Below are 27743 nucleotides of genomic sequence, written 5' to 3'. Positions count from 1 at the left end.
CAAACTCAGGCCTGAGTCTAAAATCGACATACTTTGGACTGTACTTAAGATGTGAATGACACTGTCACTCACACAACTGTGTAAACAGCAGGTATCCTGTGACACACTCGATTTGTATTCCCTCACGCGTTTGCTAAGACTGTAGTCAGTGCTGCATGAGTACTCAGAGGATAAAGCAATCAGTGACCTGTGTTTACCTTGAACATCCTGCCACACTTGGGGTCTGTGCAGCGTGGCTGACTGTGCTCCCAGGCACTTACCCGAGGAGAGAGTCTTCCCTCGGCTTTGTCTTCTTGAACTTCTTGCTCCCACTGGTCCCACTCTGGTTAAACGTCCAGCTTTCCTCATTCCAACACCCTTCATGATCGGAGGAGTTTCCTTTTCCTGAGCTTCGTTTCCCTAAGGAAATTCAAGACAAAGGATGTCCTGGGTATACTGGGATGGGAGGGAAATCATCTTAGTTGCTTCACAAGTGACCTCTTACGTATCATTTGCACGATGCTATCTGTAACTATTTCGGAGTTCCCAGAATGATTCATGACAGACCACCCTTAATAACAGAACATGCAAAAAAGTGACTTACAGACTCTAGATCAATTGGCCTGTCATAACTCAACAGGTACCTGTGTGACTTCAGAGACAGACTAATTACTACTAGCTTTTCCATTAAAGAATCAGCCTAAAGTGTGGGAGCCCTTTGCTGGTGGGCATTGTTTATTCTAATTTCCCCAAGACTTACTGGAACGGCATCCCTGGAGAACTATACTCCCAAAGATTCAGGGCTGGTTAGACCTACGATTCATACATCTCTAGTGGGAATTCAGCTTGGCAAGTAGTCCCCTAGCCAGATGTATATTTTAAAGTAGATGAATTTATATGAAACACTCTATGGAATAAAGGTATAGACATTAACTGGTTTGGGGATACTGTTATGTTCTAAAGAGGCCTTCACTTCAATTACAGTTTTAATAACCTAATGGAGAGGGTTAGATAAGTTATTTGCTTCTGGAGCCTACAAGTCAAGATTCTGCCAAACACATCTGCTTGATTCAGGAAATTTTTCCCATCAGTTCTAAAAATCAGATTAACATCTCCAAACATGCAATAATGATTCTTGAAAACAAAAAGCCAGCCTATTCCAGTAAAAAGAAGGTGTGAATTACTTCGAACACTTGTATCCCGAGAACTACCTACAAAATGAATACAAACTTTCATCAGTGGTGGAAGAAAACACATAGGTAAAATGACAAATGTATACGAGCTATAAACCATAAAGAACTGTACAAATGTAAAACATTTTTTTGATACTATATTGTTCTTTATGGTGGTTCTTTTCAATAGGTCTAAAGGAAGAATTCTGCTTGGTTTCCACGTTCTTTTCAGATTTGCAGAAGTCACTTACCTCTGTCAACATTAGCTCGCAGAGAGGTGAGCATGCCCTCAGACACCAGGGTTTTATAAAGAGCACCTTTGCAAGACCTCTCGGATTTCCGGGAGCCACAAGTCTCTATTTTTCTGTGACAGTCACTGTCCTCAGGCTTGGCCTGTCCCGATAGGCTTGGCGGTAATGCATCTTCCGTGGGGGTCAATGGTTCTGCTTTTATACCCTCTGGCACCTCACCAGAAATGTTCTTGCTGGCAGAAATACTAATGAAATCAGGAGGTCTTGACTCTTTGGTGATATCTGAGGATTTCTCCTTGGACATTTTCTTCTCTCTGGATTTCACTTTTTTCTTTGGTGGCTTGGCATCCAAAATGCTTCCCTTGCCACTCGAGGATGTGCGGACCTTCTTGCGAGGGGATTCTCCAAGCTTTTCAATGCCCCAGTCTCCCTTTGCAACGGCTTCAATGGTGTATATGACACTCTCGATGTCAGACTCTGAGGACTGCCTCTTTTTGCAAGTCTTCTTGGGTGTGGATTTATCATTTCCGTGTCGATCCAGTTTGCTTTTCTTCTTTTTCTTTTTTAGCTTTTCTGGTTTGTTTAATGCTGTGGGATCCTCGATGATCATAATTCCATGAGGATGGCACATGTGATCCTTTCTGCTGGGAACATCGCTTATTATTATCTTGCTACTGGCAGAGTAAGAAAAATCAGGGAAGTGACTACATTTTTGATCTTCCTCTAATTCTTCCTTTTTAATATCTTTAGGATCTTCCATTTTTAGAGACATTATATCATCCATTTGAACCTCCTCAAAATTTCTTAATTCCTTAGAATCTCTTACATGTTCCTTAGCTGATTTTTCAAACTCTGCTTCCTTCTGTAACCTGGATTCATCTGTTTTCTCCATTTTTATTTCTCTTTCTTCCTTTCCCTTCTCCAATTCTTTAATTCTTCCACCATCTGATTCTTTTGCTTTTATTAGCTTTGATTCTTCTATTTTCACCCCTTCTGATGCCAGGCACATCTAAAGTTAAAACAAAAATGGGAGAACAACAAAAAATATCCTTATTATTCTATACTTAAAATTAGCTTAAACTTTTTAATTATATCCATCTTAAAAAATAATCAAAACACACTTCAAACTTCACAATAATCAGTCCACTTCTGCCAAACTAACTTAAATGATTCAAATTAATCAAAGGCTTTAGGTATTATGATATATTAACTAAATCCGAGACAAGCATACTCCCAAATTCTCGTTTTCCAGCTTCATCAGAAGCTTTTCCTATGAAAATGAGATTTGGTAGAAGGAGGATGGACCCAGAGTTGAAGGACCTGAGGGTGAGTCTTAGTGATGCTCCTTGCTGACTGTGCACCTAGAATGCTAGGTGCATCCTCGCTCCTCTGCTGCCTTTGTAAAATAAAAATGATGGTAAGGATAGTTGTCTCCGAGGATTCTGAGGTCTAAGTGAGATGATGGATTTATGGCAATACTTAGTAAATCACACACAAACTCTGTTCAGATGTTTGTCTTTTCTTTTTTCTTGGGGAAATGAGGAAAACAGCAACAACTTCTACCTACCCACTTGAAATTAGAAATGATAAGACAATTCATTAAACAACTACAGAAGGTTCTGGTTAATGAACAAAACATTATAGGTCCACAAATGCTGATGGATAACTTGAAGATCACAAAAGTTCTGAAAACAAAGTGAGTGTTTTTTTAAAAACTCATTTGGTGGCAAACTCGATCTGACCCAAACTTGGTTTGCTGTAAATTCTGACCAGAACTAATGTGAAACCGCTTAAGGTCTTAATTTATCTCACTTAAGGACCATGCATATGCTTTTGCTATCAGAAACTTCATGCATTTGCATATGTATTGTGGGAATTAATTGCACAGTGTAAGATACATATACTGTATCATTTTCCTAAAAATCTGAAAGATTCTGAATACCAAAACACATCTGGCAGCAATTTGGTTATGTTTTTAAACTCCCCAAATTTCACATATAGGGCATTAAAGGAGAAACTTGCCATCTTCCTCTCCAGCTCCCAGGTACCTGGAAACTTCAATCTAAAGCTACTTTCTAGAAGGGGAAATTACAGCCTATTGTAAAATTCGTTTTCAATAACTAGGTTTTCATTCATAAATACTCCCTGCAAGGCCCCCAACGGCCAGGCCCTGTGGAGGTCACTAAAGATACAATACGGTCCCCCCTCTGCCTTTGAGGAATCCAACCCGAGCTGACGATGCTGATTAGGCCACGGGCAGCACAGGAATTCTTAGCTGTTACTCATTTTACCTATTCTGTATTAGCAACGGAGAGGAAAAAGAGTACTGAGGCTTGCTGAGCCCCAAAATGAAGCACGTGAGCAGGAAACTGATTCCTGTTTTGAAAAAAAATCACCTTTTTATCAAATGGCCAATTGTCAGGGATCGTTAACATCCGTAAAATTCATTTTTTTAAATGAGTAATACATTCATTTAAATATCACATGCTCTTTTGCCTCATTTTTTCCCTTAGTACTTTCAGTAATCGCAAATCTTCCTGTTATGATTAGTGAGCCTGGGAAGAAGTTGGAGAAAGGGTGGGGAGAGGCACACAGTGCAAGTTTTTTTAAAAAATGAATATGACACGAGTGCCCGGCCCTTCAGATCATTCACAGGGAAGATCTGAAATATTATGGATTTGCAACGGAGCTGTCTTTTTCAGGAAATCATGTAAGTTAACTTTCGGACCTCGGCAAGTAGTTTTGAGACTGAGAAACTTCCCTTTATTAAACCCAACCACAAATAAGATGAAGCAAAATGTGATCTTAAATTAATTCTGAGACACTGATCCATTTACTCTTCGCTGCATGTTTTACTCCCACGGGAGAGCTGCTGTTTTTGTATCAATTTTGAAATAATTTTTATTTTCCTTTCTCAATTATCCTAGCCCTTCATGAATACTACTATCCTGTGTGGAGAGAGAAACTATACTAGTTCTGGAAAAAGGGCCAGAAAGTCATCCTCAAAGTACATTTTATGGTTTTTCAACCACTGCCACTGTGGTAGCCTTTAATAAATCATCTTGGGGACCTTCTATCACAGAGGCGCTGGTTTTTACAGTGGTATGCCAACAATGTGCATTTGCACAGGTTCATCTCAGCAAACCTAATAATACTTTAATACTTTGCAAACTCTATTCTCTGCTTCAATATATTTCACAATGATTCTCCTCATCACCTCTGATAGGATTCTACAGCTAGGAATGAAATGGAACAAATGCAGACATTCACTCTGGGGACATATTCTGGGAAATAGCATAATACTTCTTGTGAAGGTAATTACACCGAGCACTAGTCATGCTTTACTTCCTTGTTTCAGGCTCTTAAAAAAGTTTTTTTCACAAATAGAGTATGTTAATTCTAAATTACAAGAAAAACAATTATATTGCTGGAAGTTAAACTATAAAAATAAAACAACTCCAAATCAAAATCTACAAATCACAATTCTCACTAACCAAAAACCAAAACAAACACAAATCAGACCCTCAGAGTTGGGTGTCACCCCGGAGGCTATCTAATTTAACATTCTTCCCAATGCTGGAATTCATTTTACTGCAGGATTTCTGAAAGTTAGTTATCCAATTTTTTTGCACAAAGACAGTGACCATATTAGAAGGCAGTGCTATTTGAAATTTTTCAAATATTGAGCAAAAATCTATCACCCCACCATCCTAGTTGTTCCCTGAGCCACATACAGTAATCCACTCTTTCTCTCATATGACAGACTTTCAAATCCTGGAAGACAGACTTTATGTTCCCATAAGCCTCTTCTCCTGGCATAACGTCCCATTTCACATAACTGCTCATGACATGTAAAGGCTCCCCGACCTTTCAAAAGCTGGGTTCCCCTTTTCTAGATGCAGTTTTGGGTCCTGAAGTGAGAATGGGCTTTATTGAAATAGGCTGGTTCATGACCACAGCTTGCTTGCCTAAGACCAGACAGTGAGCTATGTAGCTTAGACTTGAACCCAGATGAGGAAATAAAGGCTGAGAAATGATAAGAGTACATCCTCCACTGGGCTGTTGTGAGGCAAAAGTGAACAGATGTGTGCAAATACAACTGTAAACAACGTAAAGCTTTACAACATTGGGGTTGGGGAACACTGATGCTTCAATTTAGCAACATCTTTCTTAGATGAAGTTCCTAGCCTTCCTGTAACACTCCAGATAGTGAAGTGGAATTATCTGTCAGTTGATAGGGACACTCCTTATCTCTAATGGGGCCTAAAGATGAATCCCCCTTCCACCTGTTTTAAAAAACAGGTTCATACATATAGGTTTGTATTGGGCTTGTGATCAATTAAAATCCCGAATTTCTTACCTACATAATATGCTAGGAAGCTTGGTCTCTCCCATTCTATATCTTTACATTTTTTTCTATCTACATGCCAAATTTTCCATTTTTCCTTATAAAGTTTATCCTTTCAAAATCTGAATTAAATTACCTCCCAGTTTTGCGTTACAGACACACTTGATAAAGCTTCCTTATGTCTTCATCCAAATCTCTGGTAGGACACAGCCAAGGACAGAGCCTTCTGGCAAACCTCTAGAGCCTTTTCATCAGGTTGATCTGAACATTAATAAACTTCAGCAATCTAACAATGTTTTATAATCCGATCTCAATTCCCTCCATCTTATCCTCAAAGATATCATAGGCTCATCTGTCAGAAGTCTTGCTGAAATCTGGATACAATAGGCCAGCAGCATTCTCTTAGCCTATCTTATAACCATACCAAACGGAGAATGAGGACGGCTTGTGCACCAGGCAGGATCTACCCAGGCAAACAGAAACAACACAAAGCACACCTAGCTGAAGGAATTTAAGGCAGGGAATAAGTTGGTTACACAGGTCATGAAGAGCTGAGACATCCAAACAGGAGGTGGTGAGGCAACCCAGGGATTAACAATAGCAGGAAGCCACAGGAGAGGCAAAGGGGGAAGGGTCCCAGTGGAAGAGGGAAGCACGGTGGGCCTCTCAGGAAGGAGCTGGACACAGGGAAGACATGCTGCCTTTGCTCTGCCCCCTCCCCTCCTCCCCTCTTCCCTGCACATCTCGGCCTCTATCTTCCTCGCATCCCCCAATCTCCCACCAGTGTCTCCCACTGGCTGAACCCAGCTGGAAATCAGGCGACACCGGAACCCAGGAAAAGCAACCTGTAGCCATCTGGGATGTAAGCAGCATGCAAGCCAGACTCTAGGATAGCGCACTGGACAACGACTTTTTTCGGGGATATTGCCATAATTCCCAATTTTCATCTTCTTTTCCGAGTTCAAACATTATACTATTAGAAATAATTTTCAAAAGTTCCTAGGAATTAATAATTATATCTCCACACAACATAAACAGAACCTGGGAACAGCTATGGATGTAATAATTCTTAGAAGATGCCATCATGCTTAGATGTGAGCAAATTCTACGCAGAGAGAGTTTCAAAAGGCAGGGATTCTGGAGCCAGATTGTCTAGGGCTGTAGACTGACTCTGCCACTGATGGGTTCATTTTCTCTAAACCTTTCTGTGCCTCAGTTTCCTGATCTGTAAAATGTGGATGTTAATAGTATTTGCCTTGGGAGCACTGTGAGGGTCAATGAGTTGCACACGTGCAGTACTTAAAACAGTGCCTGGTACAGAGCAAGAATGACGTATTGTGACAACTCTCCCTCTGGGGCCTTATGCCATACAGAATAAACGTTAGCTATCAATAGTAGCAGTAACATTCATGTTGGTATCATTAATAGCATGTCATGGCCTTGGTAGCCTAACAGCTTTGTTCTGATTTTTCATTCTAGGGTTGAATGATTCTATAGTTGGGGGGAGAAAAGCATATACAACAAAATTAGATTCAGGAAGATCTTAAATCAGTTATCTTTCAAGAAGCAACTCTTATTAAACATATAATTAGGGCCAGCTAGGTGGCGCAAGCGATTAAGTGCGAGCGAGGTCCGCTGCGGCGGCCTGGGGTTCACCGGTTCGGATCCCAGGCGCGCACCAATGCACCACTTGTCAGGCCATGCTGTGGCGGCGTCCCATATAAAGTAGAGGAGGACGGGCATGGATGTTAGCTCAGGGCCAGTCTTCCTCACCAAAAAGAGGAGGATTGGCAGATGTTAGCTCAGGGCCGATCTTCCTCACCAAAGAAAAAAACAAAACGAACAAAAAAACATATCATTAAGCTCAGTTCTGCTTTTGGGTGTAAGCCTATCCACTTGCATCAACTTTGGGTGCATATACCAACACTTCAGTGGGACTTAGGGAAGAGCATAGAAACTATATTACGTACCTATGAAGGGACATGCACATGGATAAACACACAGTGGACACAGAAGAGCATAAATCGATGTGAACTCAAATGAATAAAACTGCACTGTGGAAGCACAGAATTAATGTCTGTTATTAATTAGTCAAGTTGCCCTTAATAGAAGGTTCACTGCTAATCAGGTCTTGAAACAGAACATGCCTTAGTAAATGACAATTTATTCTTCTATTATTATTTTAAATTGAACAATAACCTCCTTTAAAAGTGAGAACATAAAATCATCTGCAGGACACCTTCTGGATGGAATTCCCATGGCTGTATTCAAAGAAGTTAAAATGCTCATGTTTTAAATCAAACGCTGGGCATCAATATTTGATATCTATTGTCTATTCCCTCAGGTACTCCTGTATTCTTTACAACCATAACTCAGGGGGCACAAAATGTATTCTGTTCACCCTCGTATTCTGCTCCAAGAATATCCTAGCACCTTCACAATGAAGGCATTCAAGACATAATTGTGTTGAATTGAATGGTTCATTAGTTCCAAGGTAATTGATGATTCATACCAGAAAGAGTTACTTTCGAGTCTATAAAAAACAATGCTAATTATGACCACACTACTGCCTGGCCTCGACCAGCCATCACACTGTCCTTACTTATGCTTCCCAAGAGCACTAGTGAAAATTAATCACCGATATTTTAATTTTACCTCTGACAACTAAAGCCACACTGAGGTTTCTGACTGTTTTGTGTAGTCAGAATGGCCTGAAAGTAAAGAAATGTAACTCACTCCTAAAAGAAAAACAAAAAAAAACCACTATGTTGAAAGCGAATCCTAAGGATGTGCATGTTGGCTGGATGTATAAAAAATTATCCTCTTCAAAATGATTACAAAGAAAAAGTTCAACAGGAATACTGAATAAGTGAGATAAAATGTGCGGTGGAGGGATTATTCTTTACGTTCCTGGCTTCAGGGAGGCTGTCATTTTCAGTTCAGGTAAGACCACACCTGAGAATCTGGGTTTGTTATTGGCAACTTGAAAGATGTAATAAATCTGTGCTGCATCAAGCTTTTATCTCTTTGAATCAAAGACATTTTAAAATGTGTTCCTTTCTACAAATGTTAAGATATCAATTCCTTTCTTTAATGTGTCCTGCTTCAAAAGACTTAGGAGAATGACCAGTGCAAAATAATTAATCATGCGTACAGTAGGTCCCCCTTGTCCGAGGGGGATATGTTCCAAGACCCCCAGGGGATGTCTGAAACCGCAGATAGTACTGGACTCTATATATACCATGTTTTCTCCTATGTATAGACCTATGATAAAGGTTAATTTATAAATCAGGCACAGTAAGAGATTAATAATAATAACAATTAAATAGAACAATTATAACAATATACTGTAATAAAAGTTACCGTAGATCTTAGCAACCTCAGCACACGATTTTTTCCTTTCCTTATTAAGTCGAGAACTTTCATCTTTTCACTTAAAGGGAGCACTTTACGGCTTCTCTTTGGCATATCTGAATTGCCAGCATCACTACTCTTACACTTTGGGGTCATTATTAAGTAAAATAAGGGTGACTTGAACACAAGCACTGCAATATCTTGACAGTTAATCTCATAATTGAGAGGGCTACTAAATGACTGACGGCTGGGTGGCGTCTACAGCTGGAGCCACTGGACAAAAGTGATGAATCACGTCTGAGGCGGCACGAGATTTCATCATGCTACTCAGAAGGGCATGCAATTTAAAACTTATGAATTGTTTATTTCTGGAAATTTCCATTTAATATTTTGGACTGCAGTTGACAGTGGGTAACTAAAATCATGGAAAGCGAAACCGTGGATAAGGTGGGACTACTGTACCATGGAAGTAGATGCCCTTTAACTGGTACAAAGAAATGGGTAAGATGTTCCAAAAAGTACCATATCATTTCACTCTTAATTATACTTTGTCTTTCATTATCTATTATAAAGGAGCCAGCCTGATTAAAAACAAGGCGGTGTGACAACAGACCCACTGACACTAGTCAAGAAGTTTCAATTTCACAATCTCTGCTTTTTAGTACAAATGTTTTGCAGCCAAGGTATGTTTACAGTCATTTTTTACTGGCTTATTATCTGCCAAAACGGTGTAGACATAACCCTAGGAAGGCATTTAGCACTGTTTTCCAAGATGTGCATTTCTCCCATAATTAAATAAAACCAGAATGTTTTTGCCATAAAAATACACTAGCTGATGGTTTCAGAGAATAAAGAATAGCATCACTGTTAAGAAAATTCAATCTTCTTTATTATAAAAGATAACTGGTCAAACAACAGTGGTCCACGTGTCTTAACGCTAAAATCTGGGCATATTATATAGTTTACTATGTGGTTTGCTGAAACAATGGGCCAGGTGAAATGGTTCAAATGTTGCTCTTTCCTCAGTATTTCTTCAGAAACTATACCATTTCTGAAGGATCCGGATGGGATGAGGGTGGCCTTTGCTTCTGTGTCTTTGTTTCACACTAAACACCCTCCCAATTCTTACAGATACTAGAATAAATTCATCTTTACCATTATAAGTGGTTTTTGAAAGTAAGAAATACTAGGAACTCAAGGCCTCTGAAAATGTCTTCATCCTTTTTTAACAAATAGGGTTAACAACAACTTTTTCGATTCCCTTAGACTCACCAGACCTACAATCGAGCTTCTTACATATGATGAGTACACCCTCTTTCTTCAACTTCACCTGAACACGTAACTAGTTTCATACATCGAGATAAACAGGAAAAGAACAACACAGACAACGGGCACCACAGACTAAATTCAGCCCTCCCAGGGTGACCGTTTTCTACCTTTCTCTCTCTCTCTTTTTTTTTTTTTGTAAGGAAGATCAACCCTGAGCTAACATCCATGCCCATCTTGCTCCACTTTATATGGGACGCCGCCACAGCATGGCCTGACAAGCGGTGCGTCGGTGCGCGCCCGGGATCCAAACCCGGGCCGCCAGCAGCGGAGCGCGCACACCTAACCGCTAAGCCACGGGGCCGGCCCCGTCCTTTCTCTCATCTATGCTCAGACGAACACAGCTCTCTGCTCTCCAAACTCCACTCTTCACTTGCTGGCAAGTCTCTTCTGGACTCTCTTACTATTGGGTTTCTTCAGTTGTCCCTCCCCACTCAGCATCTTCAACTCTACTTTTCTACTAGTAGGACTTCCTCTTTATTCCAAACACCCAGGCCTGCTGAAGGAGGGCTCCAAGGTCAGAATGAAGCTCCTGGAAGCCATTCTTTCCCATGCACTCAGGTTCAGGGGTAGAGCTGTCTCTGACTCCCCTTTTGCTTTGCCTCCCACATCGACTGAATCATCAAATCCAGCTGAGCCCCTGCAACCTCCCTGGTGTCTGTTTCTGTCTCCCGTCCCCACTGTCAGCTCCCCAATCCTGCCTCTTGTCTTCTCACACCCGGAAGTCCACAGAGGCTTTCCACTCCATTCTACACCCAGCAGCCAGGTGTCTCTCCAAGTGCCGCCTCCATCGCTGCTCACCCCTGCCCCAAGTCTTCAATCGCTCCTCATTATTTTCAGGTACAAATGCCTTCACACTAAACACGCTCCCAATTTGACCTGCAGCTGACTTGACCTTCACCTGCCATAACCTCTCAGCACAGCCCTCCACTCCTGTCAGTCTGAGGGACTTGCCATTTACCTATCTCACGTCTGCCTGCCTTTATCCCTCTGCTGTCTCTCCCCTATCTCTCCATTCAATTACACATAAGTCACAATCTCCACTGTGCATGGGTGGGTAGGTATAAAAGAGGGCAGTGGACAAGTGTTAAGTGGATGCTGGCAGTGACTGCCGGCCCCGGGTCAGGGCTCAGCAGGAAAGGGAGACGATGGTGACATTTGTACAGCAAACACCTTTCTCAGGGGACAGCTACTTATTAGCTCTCACTCACTGTTCACATGCAGGAAGGCTGGCCCAGTGTCTCCAGATTCCCTAAATTTTCATTAGAAGTCAGATATATGGACTTATTTGAAATCTATAATTTTAAAATATTAGCCTCTAATTCAAACGTAAAATGTAATACAGGTCAACAAATTGTGGGCCAGAGAGAGCGTCTCTGCCAAGCTGGATGTGGCCCAAAGGCTACTGGTTTCAACCGCTGTTCCTAAACAACTCCTTCGTCAGAACCGTCTTCACGCTCTCTCCCCTGGGCTGGGTCCTCACGACACCCCTGCTGATACTCATCTCTCCCCTTCCTGGTCTCACATGCCCACGTAGTGTACCCCTCACCATGCGGGTGGAGTTTCATTTCATCACATGGCTCCCTGTGACACCACCGGCACTATTTCTTTCTTTCTTATCCCTTCCCTTTTTACGTCTCATCTCTTTGGAACTGGAGAATAACACCATGACTTCCTACAGCCCTCACAGTACCTTCCACAGTATATTCACAAATAGGCACTTATTTAAGGGTGTAAGATCTATCTTGGCAGTTTCAAAAGTACAGACACTTTTTAAAAAAGAAATATCAGCTCCATTTCTTTGACAGCAGTCTTGAACAATCTGTCATCTTATTCAGCCATACACATGTGTGTAGGAGTAAGCTGTCTTCCATAGAGCCTTCTATAACACGCAAACTCCTATAACAAGCAACTTGTACAGTCTTTTATATTCAACTAAAACAAGGGGACAGAAGAGCCCAGTGTCAAGAGCCCAGGCTGTGGGGACAGCCGGCCTGGGTTTCCACAGAGGCTCCAACCTTCCTGTCCACATGAACCTTAGGCAAGTCACAACCTCGCTGCCCTTATTTCCTAAAGTGTAAAAGAGGAATGATAACAGTACCTACCCCACAGGACCTGGGTGTGAGAATTCAGTGAGCACATGTAAAGTACTCAGAACAATGTCTAGCACACAGTAGATAATAAATGTGTTATCTTAGGTGAGACAATAAAACTTACTTGCAGATAAAATCTGCTATTTAAAATTTATAATCTATTTTAAAGAACGTATGAGATTATTTCAGAAAAATTGGAAGTAAAACAAACAGTAATACTTTTAGGCTTATGCTCCAGCCCCTAGTGGCACTCCAGAATGAAGAGTCCCTTTACTGCTGACCTTAGAAGAAGGCTCACAGGTTACCTCGTCATACTAAAAATACATCTGCATCCATACGCAGGTAGCTTCAGTGGCCTCACTGTTATTGGCCCGGAGTAGACCCTCAATAACTATTGTTTGTTAGAGTAAATGAAAAAACTGCTCCACTTATTATATTAGGCAATTTTGGTACCAGAGATCTTCAAGTGTAGAATTTTCTTTGCTAAAATGTATAGGTAGATGTCTGTGTGCGCCCTCCCACTACAGCAATTATAATGACCTCCAGGGGGATGCTTTGCTGTTTTGCTGTTCTTTATATGACCTGACCTAATTAATTTCAAAACAAAAGGAAACACAATACATTATAGCACTTGCGCCAATTAAGTAACTGGTAACTGAATAGTAGGAACCTCACGGAGGTTCAAACATAAAGGATTGTATTTTTCTCAATTCCCTGACCTCATCAGCACTATGCCAAATCTCCTTTCCTAGCTGGAGTAGATTCCTGAAAAATACCTGGAATAGATCCCAGAATTTTCAGGTCACTTTCAGCTATTAAAAATCCACCCAGTTTAAAATGACAATCAAATGCCCACAGCAGGGCCTTCCCCAGGGATCTCTTGGCTCTGGGGTCCCAGGAAATGCGGAGGTCCTTACAATGCCAAGGCTGAGAGTGCAAGCCTGTCCACGTCTCTCTGTGTCTGCTGCCAACGTCCTCCAGTTTCTTTTTTCGCTTGCTCAAGTGGGTGTAGGGCACAGCAATAAATTCATGCCTACAGTACTTCCTGCTTCTCGCCAAGGAGAAAACATTTCTTGGAAGCAACAACTCCTGTCTTGGGAGGTCTCCTCATTCACTCCTCCTCCCGTGCCAGCCCACAGGAATGGAGCTGGGGAAGGGTGCGTGGTTAGTTCTTGGGCTGGTTCCTGGCCCTTCTTTCACAAGGCCTACAGCCTCTGGTTTAGAAGTCAGAAGAAGGAATGGTGGAGGTAAAACTAACTGCCCATGGTTATTCTTTCTTTTCTTATCTGTTCTTGCTAACTCTACATAAGACTGAAGGACCTTGTCAGGGGATGCCAAGTGGCAGGGATGACATACAAAATACTTAACAGGCAGGATGCCAACTGATCAGAAGGGACATGGTCTCAGGGCTGGAACAGGGCCCTGGAGGCCCCTTCTGTGCCCTCCAGTTGCTGGAAGGATCAGGGGGGCCCAGGGATGCAGGGGGTTTGGGTCACAGTCTTTTTGCTAACAGGAGAAAGTATCTTGGTATTTTAGTACCAGAACAGCTGTACTGGAGCAAACCAGCTGAACATCACTCCTGCTTGTGGGAGCTGGTCAGAGCCCTGAATAGAGCCATCTCTTACTGCATACTTCCTGACGTGAGAGACTGTCCCAGGCCTGCCCTCTGCCAACCCGTCCCCATGACTACCCCATGGCCTCTTGCCTGATCAAGCTGAACTACTTCCTATTTGTCCACTTGACCCCTGGGAAACTCACACATCTTCACAACCCAAAAGACAGTGCAGCAGGCTATTCCAAGTCTCTCCCTGCTGCCCATTACCTCCAGTTCTCTCTTGCCTGGTCAGACAGGTGAAGGGCACAGCAATAAATCTATGTCTATAACACTTCTCGCATCTCACCAAAGAATGAGAAGACACTTTTCGCAGGTACCACTCCCAGTCTTTAACTGGGGTTCCCTTAGAGCTGTCTTCACCGTGCTTGATGGGGGGCACAGGTGAAGAATGGAAAGCACTTCCCTCCCTTCCTCCTCAGGACACGGAGAAAAGCCAAAATATTCCAGAAGGCTGGAGAGCCTATGATGCCCCACACACTGATGCCTTGGGGGTTAGGGTGGGGATGAGAGGAGAGACCACTGGAGTGGCATTGGGGATAGCAGCTGGATTGGGCTCTTTATAAATCCCAAGAGGTGGGAAACTGAAGGTGGCTTCTTGATGCCTTTCCCTTTGGAATGCATGAATTTAAAGCTGTGCCTTCAGATTTCAGACAACAGCACTAATTCTGGGCAACAGGAAAAATCCTCCTCAATATCCTGCTATATTTATTTAAAGAGGCACCCAAAATAATTAAATATTATATTCTGTTCAAGAAAAATGAACATCAAATACACATGGAAGAGAAAAGAAATGGAGGAAGCCTATTTCTACTGGTGATTATGTGGAGGCGCTGATTAATCCATTGTGCACATATTGATGTTTAATTAGGAACTGGGGAGGCTTAAGGACGTTATTCTAAAACACAGTCTATTAGCATTATGGCATCACATTTATGTGGCACAAATAATAATGTGAGAAGATTTTCTTGGTAGGTTATTTTTTAGCGACCCTGTTTCATCATAAGCATATATTTTTACTCGGATGTTATAGGAAACTAAGTCTGAGTCTAAGCTGATTTGCTATAATTGGAATAGGCTTATTTCAGTCATTTTACCCCTTTAAATTATGATAGCAGCATTCAAACATCTGTTAAACCAGAGCATCTGTTTCATACTTGGGATGCATCCCTACAAATTAGAAGCGTGTTCTTTTTAATGAGCTCTGATTTACTAGGGAATCCTTTGTTATGAATGTTATGCCAAAGAAAGAAAATGAAACAAATTCATCTCTTTAGCACCCCCCACAGCAAAGTACCTCAAAGGTCCATACGTTTCTAACACAAATTTTCTAATAAAGAAATATTAATATTGAAAGTTAGTTGTACAATTTAGTGTTGTTTAATATTTTAAAAGCCATATGTATATGTTTGTATATATGTATACAAACACATACACACATATACTCATAACCAGGAAATGCAGAGAGGGCCATTCATATTATTCAAGAAAAATAACCACTTCTTCCAAACAAATTGTCTTGACAATCCATATATAGTCTTGAAGAGGCTAGACAAATTCATGACCTCATGGGCTCTCTGTTTCTAAGACTTGTATACAATTCTGACTCCAAAGGCACAGTCGTTGCCAGATCTTTACCATTTTGGTTCCATCTGAAGTATACTTTGCCACTGACTCACCCAGTTCTTTTTAAAACTATTCCCTCTGGTCTTCATATGTTTTCCCATCATTCATAGCCCTCCATTTGGGTCTGAATTTGTCTTACACAAGAGGCGTATCAGCTTAATGTCAGATGACAATGGGTTAGTTTGTTCTACTCTTCACATATTTCTTTACTTTCTCAGGCCTTTGCATTTTTATATTTCTAATTTGAATCTGGCTAGACCTTAAAAGCTTAATTTAAAGATAGTTAAAACTCCTATATTTTTATGATACAAGCTACCATAAAATTTAGAAAATGATAGGTCATCCCTTTAAGTTCAGTAAACTACAAAGGATTTATAAAAGAACCCTATCACTCCCCCAAAAAACTCAGAAGGAACTCGTTGGAAGGAAGCCAGAAAAATGAGAGAAAAGAAAAAGTATAATATAAGAGATTTTGGTCACTCATTTTGTACCTCGTAATTTGTCTCACCAAAGAAAAAACTACCACTATAGTGTCCTGGTGCTAAAAACATTTCTTCCACATGTTCCCTGAAGGCAGAGCAGGTACAGCCTGGCAGAGAAAGCCATTGCTCCTGCCCACCCTAGCAACAACTGCTTCTAGCATCTTCCCCCTCAACCCATCCCCCACCAAGGGAGGGCTCTGTCCCTAACAGGCTTTATGAAAACATATTTTCTACTTTGCCAAAGGAATAGTAGCATTTCATACCCACGTCACATCAAATGTACAACTGATAGCCGTCAGAAAACCAGACCTGAGAACATGTCATTTGAGTTCTTCGCCAAAAAAGACAAAAATTAAAACATCAACCACTTGGTTTAAAAGCAGTGCCTTTTAGGGATTTTGAGATGTTATAAGAGAATCAGAGGAGAGGAAAGTGACTGATGCCATTCTTCTGGGTTTAAGCTGGACTTATTCAACCAATCTGAGAGAGACAAAACTGACCTTATTTTAAAATACTACCTGTGAAAAAGATCTTGAAACTTCCCTGGGTAACCTTTTTCAATGCTTAATGACTTTTAGAAGCAAACTCCTTTTTTCCTAAATTAAAGGTTAACTCCCTCATTGTTGAAAATTAGATACAACACACTTAATGGTCACAGGTGAGACGGTACAGTTTAAGGAACACTGTTATGATTGACTTTTCCATCACTTTCACTCTGCAGATCTTATCTCAGTACATTCTTGGACACTTGCCTCCGCCAGTTGAAAGAGCGCCGATTTTCCACAGCGTTTTAGGGGTTCAGCACCACCCAGCTGCGAAGTGTTCGAAGAAATCTGTATTGAAAACAATTCACATAAATAACATTAATTATGATATCAGAATCTTTGCTTCCCATTCATACACTCTCAGGAACTTTCCTTAGTTTATGAGAACATCATTGCTCCCAAGTACTAGATAACTTTAAATGTGTCACACTTGGGATTGTAATTTTGAAACCAATTTTAGTTGAATAACCTCAAAAATAATAACAGAAACCAGGTGTGGCTTAGGTGGCTATTTCATGACAAGAGTATTATCTTGTACATTCCAGGCTTTAAATTGAACTCCATAAGCTTAAAACAAGCTATGCATTTCCATTTCTATATAAATACCAACTTATCAACTGGCCAAATATAAAAGAGATTTAGAATCATTTTATATTTACCAAAGCAATTAGCAAATTTTTTTAAGGAATTTATTTGGGATCTCTGTGGAAAGACAGTATGAAGTCAGTCAACAAACATTGTTTTGAGAATCCAATATAAATCTGCTGGGCAACATGACAGGAGCTGGGAAATCTAAGGGTTCATATAAAACATTGGCCCTGGCTTTGTGAGATGGTCTAAAGCACACACAGATCGACAATCAAGACCACAAACCTACATAAGTCGTACAGGTAAGGACGTACGTTGTAGTACATCGACATACACACAACCTCACATTGACTGCATACTCGTCTGCAGATCTGGCTAAACAGCAGCCAGGCACTGATAACAACGAACAGCACTGTCCTTTCTCATTTGTATATGAAAACTTCATTTTCAATTTCTAGCGTAACTCAGTAAAGAGCTGGGAGGGACATACATTGTTAAGGATCATTACAAAGCCGCCTTCTGGAGAAGTTCTGTCGTCATGAGAGCAGCTAGCTATGGTCTAGGCTTTTTATATTCTTCGTGATCCTGAATTCTTTCTCGGTTTAAGACAGAGGCATTTCTCAGTTCAGTTTAGGAGGCAATCCTGCCTTGTGATTATATCCTTACGGGGGACCCCAAGTCCCACAGGACTCTAGGGGCTGTCAGCTCCAGGTGAGACTGGGTGCCTGCTGCTACAGGGAATTCTCCCGAGAAGACCTGCTGAATCAGAGGCCTTTGTAAGGCAAATATTTAATCAGCTATCTGGGCCACTCAGAAGGGTCTAGTTTAAGAACGTCTAAGGACTCTTCCTTCCTAGGTACTATCATTTTTAATAAACTCCTTTCCTATTCATCCTAATCACTTACTTTTTCTTTAGAAGGTCAACTTATGGGGCTCAATACTCCCGAAGTTCAGAATGTTTTCCTCTAGTTGAATTTTCTCTGATAAATGCCACTTCTACTTTTTCTAGACAAGTTGAATTCAATTACTCACATTATCACTGGACTAAGAGAAACAAATAGTAACATAATCCCCGACTCTCAGTGACTTGGGGGCCTGAAGTACTGAGCACCAATGCCCGTGCCTGAACCGAGGCTGTGTGACAGAATGGACATGGCTTTCATGTCAGACAGACATGCCTTCGTTACTCTTTGCTGTGAGGACTTATGGAAATAATTAAGACTTTGAGCCTCAGTTACCTCATCTTCAAGATAGAAACAATAACACCTGCCCTGTATTATTGTGGTGAAGATCGGATTTTATGTTAGTGAAGAGTTTGACACCATGGTGAGCCCACATTATGCTCTCAATAAATGGTGCAATTATTAGTAATAAGGATTTATCATTATTAACACTAATAAACATGAACGCTTTTAGTACAATTCCAAATATTACTTACACACTGAAACTGGAATGGAATTAAAAATTGCAATGTCAGAGGATACTTATTAAATTTAATAATTTGTAGAATATTAAATTTCTCGCGTAATCATGTGACACCCTCAAGAATTACTGAAGGACAACAAGCTCTGTAGCCCTGCATGACACTGTGTGTTTCTAGCTCTTCCACTGGCTCCCTCTGCTGTCGATTTTGTTGCTGTAGGTTTATTCTCCCTGACGCTGTGTGTGTGTGTGTGTGTGTGTGTTCACGACCGTATATCTTGTGCCCCGTGCAGTGCATGGCACACTGACGGGCTCCATGAAAGACTTCCAACTGCCTGGCTGCATTAGCTGCCATCTGAGTTCACGCACAGCTGTCCGAGTCAAGGCTTGAGATTAACGGTTCCTTGCCTTTCTAAAGGAACCACCCACATTTAGTAAGAACAATTTTCTTCATTGCCTACGGAGGATTTTTACCTATTTGTAGGTATAGGGCAGTATTTTAAATGCCCAAGGTTGCTGGAAGCCTGATTTCCAAACAGGCGTGTGTGTGTGTGCGCGCGCGCGTGCGTGCGTGCGTGTGTGTGTGTGTGTGTAGGGGTGTCAATGTATTTTAGTAGTCCAACATTTCCAGAATCACCTAACAACAAAATTTTCATGGAATGACTTAGTGGTAAGATAGGCTTTCTAAGAATGTCTTTTGGCTTAATTTTTGGGCGGGGGTGGGGAGGGGTAGAAAACTGGACATATGTTAATGTCTGTGGTTCAGCCTCATCTCGATTCCTCCACAGCATTCACCATGGCTGACCTTTCTTTCAGGAACCTCTTCTCTGGGCTTCCACTACCACAGTGTCCTTGTTTTCCTCCCACCTCTCAAGCCACTCCTGTTGTTCTTTGCTGGCTCTGCTTCCCATGGTGATCACTTAAACGTCGTTCCTCAGGTTTTGTCTTAGCGACCTCTCTCTCTTTATTTACACATTTTCTCTCAGGAATCTCAACCCCTCTGAGAGCTTCGATTATAAGCATAGCTTGTACCATGCCAATTTGTTACACCAATGTTCATTCTCACATTTCTTCTCTATTTGAGAGACATACACATCCTTTCAAGTAAGAACAATATAGCTGATACATGTTTCTCAACGATTGGTCAGCTACTGGGGGGAGCACGTGTCATGTTACACTCTCCGGTAGGGGCAGGAGTGGGCCACACTGCACAGTGTGTTCATGGCTATGCTTCTGATTTGCCTCGAGGTGGGTGGTGCTTGCCAATCTGTTAACCCCACTGTAGTCTCTCCTTTGGTTATTATGTAGTGTTCTGCTAAACAGAGTGAGTGTGAGAGTACGCGAGGTGCAGCAAAAGTGTTAAGATAAATTATCACCCTGGATGTTAAACGGCTTATTTTATAGCTGCCTGAGGTAGGGGAGCACATCAAGGAAACAGGTGGTCAAGATAAAGCAAATTAAGTAATGGCAGAAGTCTTTTGCAATTATGAGGGGTATCACAAACATCATAGCCTGGGAGGAAATGACCAATAATTATTGAAGGCATCAATAAATAAAAGAACAAATGAACCAGAGGAGATGGTTGGTCTTTCTTACCTTAAAAGAAATATTAATGCTTCTGATAAAACACATAATACTTTCACATTGATTAACTGCAGTGTGAGTATATGGTATTTTTGTTGAACGTCATATTCTGCAACATATTGAGCGTTCCATCATGAAAATGAATGCTTTAAATTTGCAGCTATTGCTTATATCCAATTGTGACAATACCTACATTTGATGAGATTATGGTTGTATTTATATTGGCAAAGTAAATACCTTCTAAGGAAAGTTTTAATGTCCAAAGCTATTTGTCTAAATCATCTAGATTAGCTCTCTGTCTTCAAAGTCAATATGTAATTTTTCAGTGTAAATATACACTCTAGGTGTAAGAGTCAGCCACACAGCAGAGAGGAGAATATGTGCACTGGTCACGGCTCTCGGACTTGTTAAATAAAGGAAGACAATAGCGCCCTTCTGGCATTACATTTGGCCATTAGTCTTCAGTAAACGAGATCTAAAAAGTGAGGGATGTGTCGCTCTACCTGTGAACAACAGAAGATGCAGACAGGAAACTCACACAGACCAAGTGAATGGATCAGAGCCTGGAAACAGAGTGACAGCTCTTCAGAGGGGCCATGTTGAATCTAGATGAACCATGAGTGTCAATAAGGAAGAAGAGACAGCCTGAAATGGGGGGAAACAGGCTTTGCACCCTGTATTTCCTTCTAGATCTCGTAGAGCAGATATATTTCTCCCTCTAAGTGTAAACATTCATGAGGAACCTACAAACAAAATGTTCTTTATTCGGTTTCTTGGTTCCATATAGGTTAACTTCAACGGGTTTTTAAACTATCAGATTTGGTTAGGAAAGAAAAATATCCTTAGCTTGCAAGGCAGAGACTCAGGACTTGATGTGAAAGAAAAAACATTTTTAACTTAAAGAAATGCCCAGGGCTTACTGTTTGTTAAAAAGTGTGTTTTAGGATAATTAGATTACATGATAAACGACCCACTGCCAAGAGATCTAGCTAATCTCTTCGTAGAGTTATGAACCTTTGTCAATGAAATTAGCAGGAATGCTCTCTAGGAATCTTGCATGCCTAACCTTAAAATACTACAAAGCTAAACATTTTTCAAGAGTAAATTGTTTCCTAAATTATATAAACATACACTTTTCTCTTAAGTGTACATAACACAAGACTGAGAATCCCTCTGAAAGGAGATGGGGGTAGAAAGGGGCCTACTGGGTAATTTTCTATTGTATGTCCATCCCTTTCTTACTTCACCCTTTTCCCTATAAGGTCCCAGAGACACTAGGAAGTGCCTTAAGAATGACGATTTAATAACTCATGGCAAAAATGATAAACTATAGAGCAGCGGTCTCAAACTGTGGTTTCTTAATAGGAAACTTGTTGGAAATGCAAATTTGCAGGCCCCACTCAAGATTTAATAAATCAGAAACTCTGCGGGTGGAGCCCAGCAATCTGTGTTTGAACAAGCCTTTGAGGTGAGTCTGATGTATTTGACAGTTTGAGAATCTCTGCCATAGACTAATTAGAACAAGAATTTCAAGAGTTTGTGTTTTTTCAAAGGTGATGGGTGTATTATGAAATAATTATAAGAGCTTTAGGGATATGATCACAGTTAGTAATTATAGCCTATTTTATTTCTACTACAAAATATATGCTCATAGAAGATTTTAGTAGATAATTTCATTAGTTCATCTAGTTAGCTCTTGTTTAGCTTTGAATAAACTAGCTCAGAACCGGGCTGACAACATGGTCAGATCACGAGATATTAGAGATTGAGACTTAGGGTTCTCTTGGGTCAGCTGAGGAAAGTGACTAGGCAGGTTATGTACCCTTAGAGAACCATGTACTTCTCTTGTATAATCACATATAACATTTGCAATTAAATAACCATGTATGTAATAATTTAATTTTCTTAGGAATTAAAAGGGCTTATATTATCAACCTGTGCCAAAAAATATCACTAGGAAAAATGATATACTGAGTCGGGAGGGGGAACTGCATTTGATTCTAGGGCAAAACATTTTATTTTGATTTCTTCATCATGCCTGCCTTCTTGTGTTACAATGCCATGAAACAACTCCTAATAAGCTTGCAAAATAACAATGTTTTTTAAGCTTCCTCAAATCTTATATATGTCCCATGGTCAAAACCCAAAAGCCTTCAGGAGACAAGTGAGGAGTGACATCTGGAAACGTCTCCTTGCACAGCTCCCAAGAGGAGGTTCTTTTCTTCTCTACAAAAAACCCTTCTCATGCTTTGAGGAGTGAGGACAAATTAATTTGCTTCAGAGAGGCATGGGACCTCATTCTCCAGAATCACAGGACAGCGGCTGTGACACCATCAAACTGGCCCCTCACAGCTGCCCAGGGCTTCAGGAGCTCCTAATAAATCTGACGATGGTATTGCTTAAATAATAATCATGCTCTGAGTGGGGTAACTGTTAGACACGTACCAGCTGAGATATCCCACACTGACATTGTAAATGAATACTCCTGGCAGTTAATGCATCTGTGAATATCAGGTGTGTCCAAGATGAGCCAACCCCAACCTAATATTCGTACTACACAGTGTAGAATTTAATCAAACAGAATATATGGCAAAGACATTCTGTTTCGAAGGAAATGTTTCTAAAATGTTGCATGGGATTGGCTCAAGTATCAAGATTAAAAATAAATTCAGTCACCATGCCAAAATTCTTTTTTAACTCTTGAAGAAATTATTCGTATCAAATAAATGGATGTCAATCCCTGGAGGAAAACAAGAAAGTATTAAACAAAACTATTTCCCCAGACAGTGAAAATAACAGCCTATTTATCATAATGAAAAATTATAGTAAAATCTTAATTTATTCAGATTCATCAAGCAAATTGTTCTTCTTGAAACGATAACATTATACGGTATTTCTGTTACCAGTCTTACAGAATAGCCCTCAACAGCGACAGCAAACACTGCGGCAGAGAAGCCGAACAGATGAGCAGGCCAACTGCTGGAATGAAGTCACGGAGGTGGACACAAGCGTCCTAAGAAGCAGCGGCATTTTTTTTTTAATATAAGAGCTGAAAGTAATGGTTTCTCATTTTCCAAGTAAGATGCTGGGTTTTCTCCTGCCAAAAGGATATCATTTTACATTCCATTTATGCAGCACTCTTCAAATGAATCAAAGTGCTTCAATACATCCACATTAAACAGAACAGTCCTGCTCGTCATTTTCTCTCAATCTTATAAAAAACTGCTTTGTTTATGATATGCATTTTTGGTTGGAATTAATAAAAAGGAAAAAGAGGAAACACCTATAGCAGACGGCAGCTTATTTTTACGAACTGTGTGCATTTTCTTACGCGTCATATAGTGCTCATTAAAGATGAGCATATGGTTGAGGCCAGGGCTTTTGTGGCAAAAGCAAGTGGACCGGCTTTGCCTCCTCATCATACCAACCCAGAAAATGCTCTTGAGTGTACGCTCTCTGTCTGACTGACAAACCAAAGAAATCTGAGATCCTGCAAGAGCTGACCTGATCCAGGCCTGAGATTAAACACTAATAAAAATACTGGCTGGGGGCTGGCCCCATGGAGTAGCGGTTAAGTGCATGCGCTCCACTGCTGGCAGTCCAGGTTCGGATCCCGGGCGCGCACCAAGGCACCGCTTATCAGGCCATGCTGTGGCAGCATCCCACATAAAGTGGAGGAAGATGGGCACGGATGTTAGCTCAGGGCCAATCTTCCTCAGCAAAAAGAGGAGGATTGGCATGGATGTTAGCTCAGGGCTGATCTTCCTCTCACACACACAAAAATATACTGGCTGAAGCTACATCACATCAAAAGCTAAGCACTGATGATGAACGGGTCGTATTCACCACTGTGTTTGCTGTGAGGGTTATTCACGAACTACGGCATCTAACTTCACTACTGGAAAAATTTAATAAATTGGAATCCTATGGCCTTCATGTTGACAGCAGTTTTTCCAAGCTTGTAACACAAATTAAAAACAAGGTAAAATGAAATAAATGAATTACTGGAAAGTGACTATTCTGAATGAACTCTTTAATGAATGCTTATACAATAGATACATAATTTGGAGCTGATCTATGATTATAGCAAAGGTAGCAAAAAGCAGTTAAGTGCTCTGTTATGTGTATTATGTTAGTAAAGTCAAGAGGCATGCCCAAGTTCAAAAACTCCATTCCAACATTTCCTAAGCTCACTAAGTTTTCTGAGCCCAATAAGCATTAAAAAGAAGGCCATACCTCTGCAAATTGAAACAAGGCTGATGCTTGACATCCTTTTGAAGGAGCATCGGGGTGGGATGTACTTGAAGATATCTGAAAGGAAACAAGTAATTTTTAATGCACAAGGACATTTTCCCATATCAGACTAATAGACTCTGCCATATATTTCCACTGCAGACACTGATAAAAGATTAAGACATGAGTCATCACCCTCAATCCCTTTTCAAAGAACAGCATAAACGATAAAGGAAGACAAAGGCCATGTTTCTAAAAACAGATGATTGGAAGCAACAAAAAGACTAAGACGTGGCTCATTTGCCACGTCTCTTGTAAGGGTATCAGGTATGTATCAAACAGCAGTTGAGGAGACCTGTTGAGATTAATTTTCTTTATTTCAATGAGTCTTTTAAAATATGACTAAAAGCTGGAAGCTACAAGTAAAGCCAGTCACTTTCTCTTCCCTACCCTACTCCCCCCAAGCTGTTCTCTGCCAGAGGCTGCTGTGAAAAGCCTAGGCATGTGAGTCAGGGTATCTGGGAATGAATCTTAGCTTTTCTACTCACTAGCTACATGACCCTGGGCAGCTTAACTAATCTTTCTGAGACTTATTTTTCCCAACTGTAAATTGGTGATGATGATGATGATAATCCCCATTTTACAGGATTATGGTGAGAAGAAAATAAGCCACAGAATGCACTGCTTGCCTGGCACCAGAACTCAATGAATTGTTCAATGAATACGAGCAACATTTCTTCCTTTTATCACACCATGCATCTTCCTACCCAAACACACACACACACTTCAGGTGTGTCTGACAGTGGATAGAGGATTCTGCCATACCACACTTGGTTCAACTAGGAGACCTTTTGTTTCCACTTGGTAACTACGGTAGCCTCATCAAAAGTCTGCTCTGAGGGCCATGTGGAAATAGTTACCAAGGATGTTTTGAGAACAAGGTCAGTTATCAATTTTGGTTCCAAAGCGAATGAAGCTTCTATCCAGTTACAAAATAGAGTGAAAGGGAGTCACAAGAGCAGAAAGCCTGGGCATTATAAGTTCAGCACATTTCTAGTCCCATAAAGTCTTTTTCTTCAATTAACTGTGCTCCTCAACTCCATCAAAGGGTACTCACTAAGCAATAAATGCACAACAATCATAACTCTTCAATCAGAGAAATCATTTTTTCATCTTAAGTTGGTTATAAAAACAATGGAACCAGTTGGTGCTACAGTATCAAAGTGATTTTTAAGGATAAGAAAGAATTAGTAAACAGAATGATAGAATTATTGATTTTATTCACTGCTGAAGCCATTAGGAAAATTTTAATTCCACTGTATCTTTTGAATTGGACTATTAGCATTTTTAGAATAAATATCAGTAAAAAGAAAAAGGATCTCCCAGATCCTATTTAACAAACTGGATATAAACAAACTATTGTAAATGGGTAAGATTTAACCAAGTGTTTTTGAAGACTTTTGAGGGGAAAACTGTAGAACTCTTCTTGGTCAAACCACGAAACCTATCATTTCAAAAGACTACCACGTGCAAGTTGTGACAGACAGCAAATATAAATGCACAGGATTTTCCTGAAGTCCTGGGAATTATAAACCACGTAGTCTTACTTCAGACATCACCCTTCATTCCTACCAACCCTCAATAACAGTGAGAGAAATAAACAGTTTATGTAAGGGGAAATGCCTAACCTACCATATATTTCTTCAAGGATTAAATCAGACAGTGAACAAAATAGAACCAGTGGTATAAACCATCCAGATTTTTGAAAAGCATTTCACAAGTTTCTAAACAAAAGAATGTTTTTATAAATTAATATTGGGATAAAGGAGATATCCAGTTAATGACATGAATAGAGAGCTTCTGAAGAAATATTAGATTAAGGAACCTTTATATAAAAGCAATAGGATCAGGGATGTCTTTGGAACCTTCGGTACGCTGTAGAAGCCACAAAGATGTACACGTGCCAATACAACCAAAATTTCATGGGAAATTTTAGAAATTTCATTAGATCTTTAGGGGTTCAAGGATCACATCTCTGCTTTCAAAGTTGGGACCAATATTATTTAACATGTCTATAACTACTGTAGAAAAGGGAGGGCAGAAGGGATCCTCTATTCCATTAAATTCTGGAGGAAACAATATACAAACAATTGGAATTCATGGTACATCTCAGAGAAAGAAAGAAAGAAAAGTGATAGATAAGGAGCATCATGCCAGCAGATATATGTTACAACATTCTGGTGACATCAGCAAGGCATAGAGGCACATTATAAACAATGTCTTAAAAGGAATGGCCTGGGCCGGCCCCGTGGCGCAAGCGGTTAAGAGCGTGCTCTCCACTGCGGTGGCCCAGGGTTCGCCGGTTTGGATCCCGGGCGCGCACCGACACACCGCTTGGCCAGCCATGCTGTGGCGGCGTCCCATATAAAGTAGAGGAAGATGGGCATGGATGTTAGCCTATGGCCTGTCTTCTTCAGCAATAAAAAAAGAGGAGGATTGGCAGATGTTAGCTCAGGGCCAATCTTCCTCATACACACAAAAAAATGGAATGGCCTAATTGCCAGTGTGAAAAGCAGTTTTGCCAATGAAATGTTTAAACCACCAGGAAAAGACACCAGAGAGGGAAAAAAAAACATCTGAAACTAAAAATATGCTCTCCTTGTGCAGAACCGTAACACAGCAGGCAAACGCTCAGAAGGATGGCAGTGCAAGACAAGGTCTAGTGAAAGACAATCCAAATGATCAAGGGGAGACTACGTGGTTTAAAGTTTAGAAAAAAATTAATCAATCATAGCTCCATATTGAGTTCTAGGGTAAATGAAGATATTTCAGGAAGCAGTCTTAACCTTTAGATTTGATATCAAGGATAATGTGCTTTTTCTATATCATCTCTCTGAATCAATGCTAGAGATGTATTGAGCCCAACAGGTTTGACACAAGACGTAAGACTTTGAAAACTGCCAACTGCATGCTAAAGGTTTAATTAAGAGAAAAGGGTACTAAAAAAAAAAAAAAGGAAAAAAGGAATGCATAGCCAATAACCATGAGTTGATTCTCTCTTCTGATTTAACACCTGGTAAAGTAACACCTGATAAATGACTAAGTTCTAATAATAATTCAATTATACT

General features: G+C 40.5%; 1 protein-coding gene across 7 annotated transcripts in view; it reads right to left on the bottom strand.

Annotated features, from left to right (window-relative positions):
- The window catches only part of BBX (BBX high mobility group box domain containing), a 256940-nt gene that overhangs the window by 28559 nt on the left and 200638 nt on the right, over window positions 1–27743 (bottom strand). For all 7 annotated transcript variants that reach the window (XM_058555734.1, XM_058555736.1, XM_058555738.1 and 4 more), the window contains exons 8-11: window positions 24619–24693; window positions 16996–17076; window positions 1403–2411; window positions 261–399 (exon numbers count right to left, since the gene is read on the bottom strand). In XM_058555734.1, coding sequence (XP_058411717.1) covers window positions 261–399; window positions 1403–2411; window positions 16996–17076; window positions 24619–24693 — 1304 coding nt within the window. The remainder of the gene's footprint in view (window positions 1–260; window positions 400–1402; window positions 2412–16995; window positions 17077–24618; window positions 24694–27743) is intronic.

The sequence above is a fragment of the Diceros bicornis genome, chromosome 15 (assembly GCF_020826845.1).
Source record: "Diceros bicornis minor isolate mBicDic1 chromosome 15, mDicBic1.mat.cur, whole genome shotgun sequence".
NCBI lineage: Eukaryota > Metazoa > Chordata > Mammalia > Perissodactyla > Rhinocerotidae > Diceros > Diceros bicornis.
The sequence above is the reverse complement of the archived record's forward strand: the minus strand, read 5'-3'. Positions and strand labels throughout refer to the sequence as shown.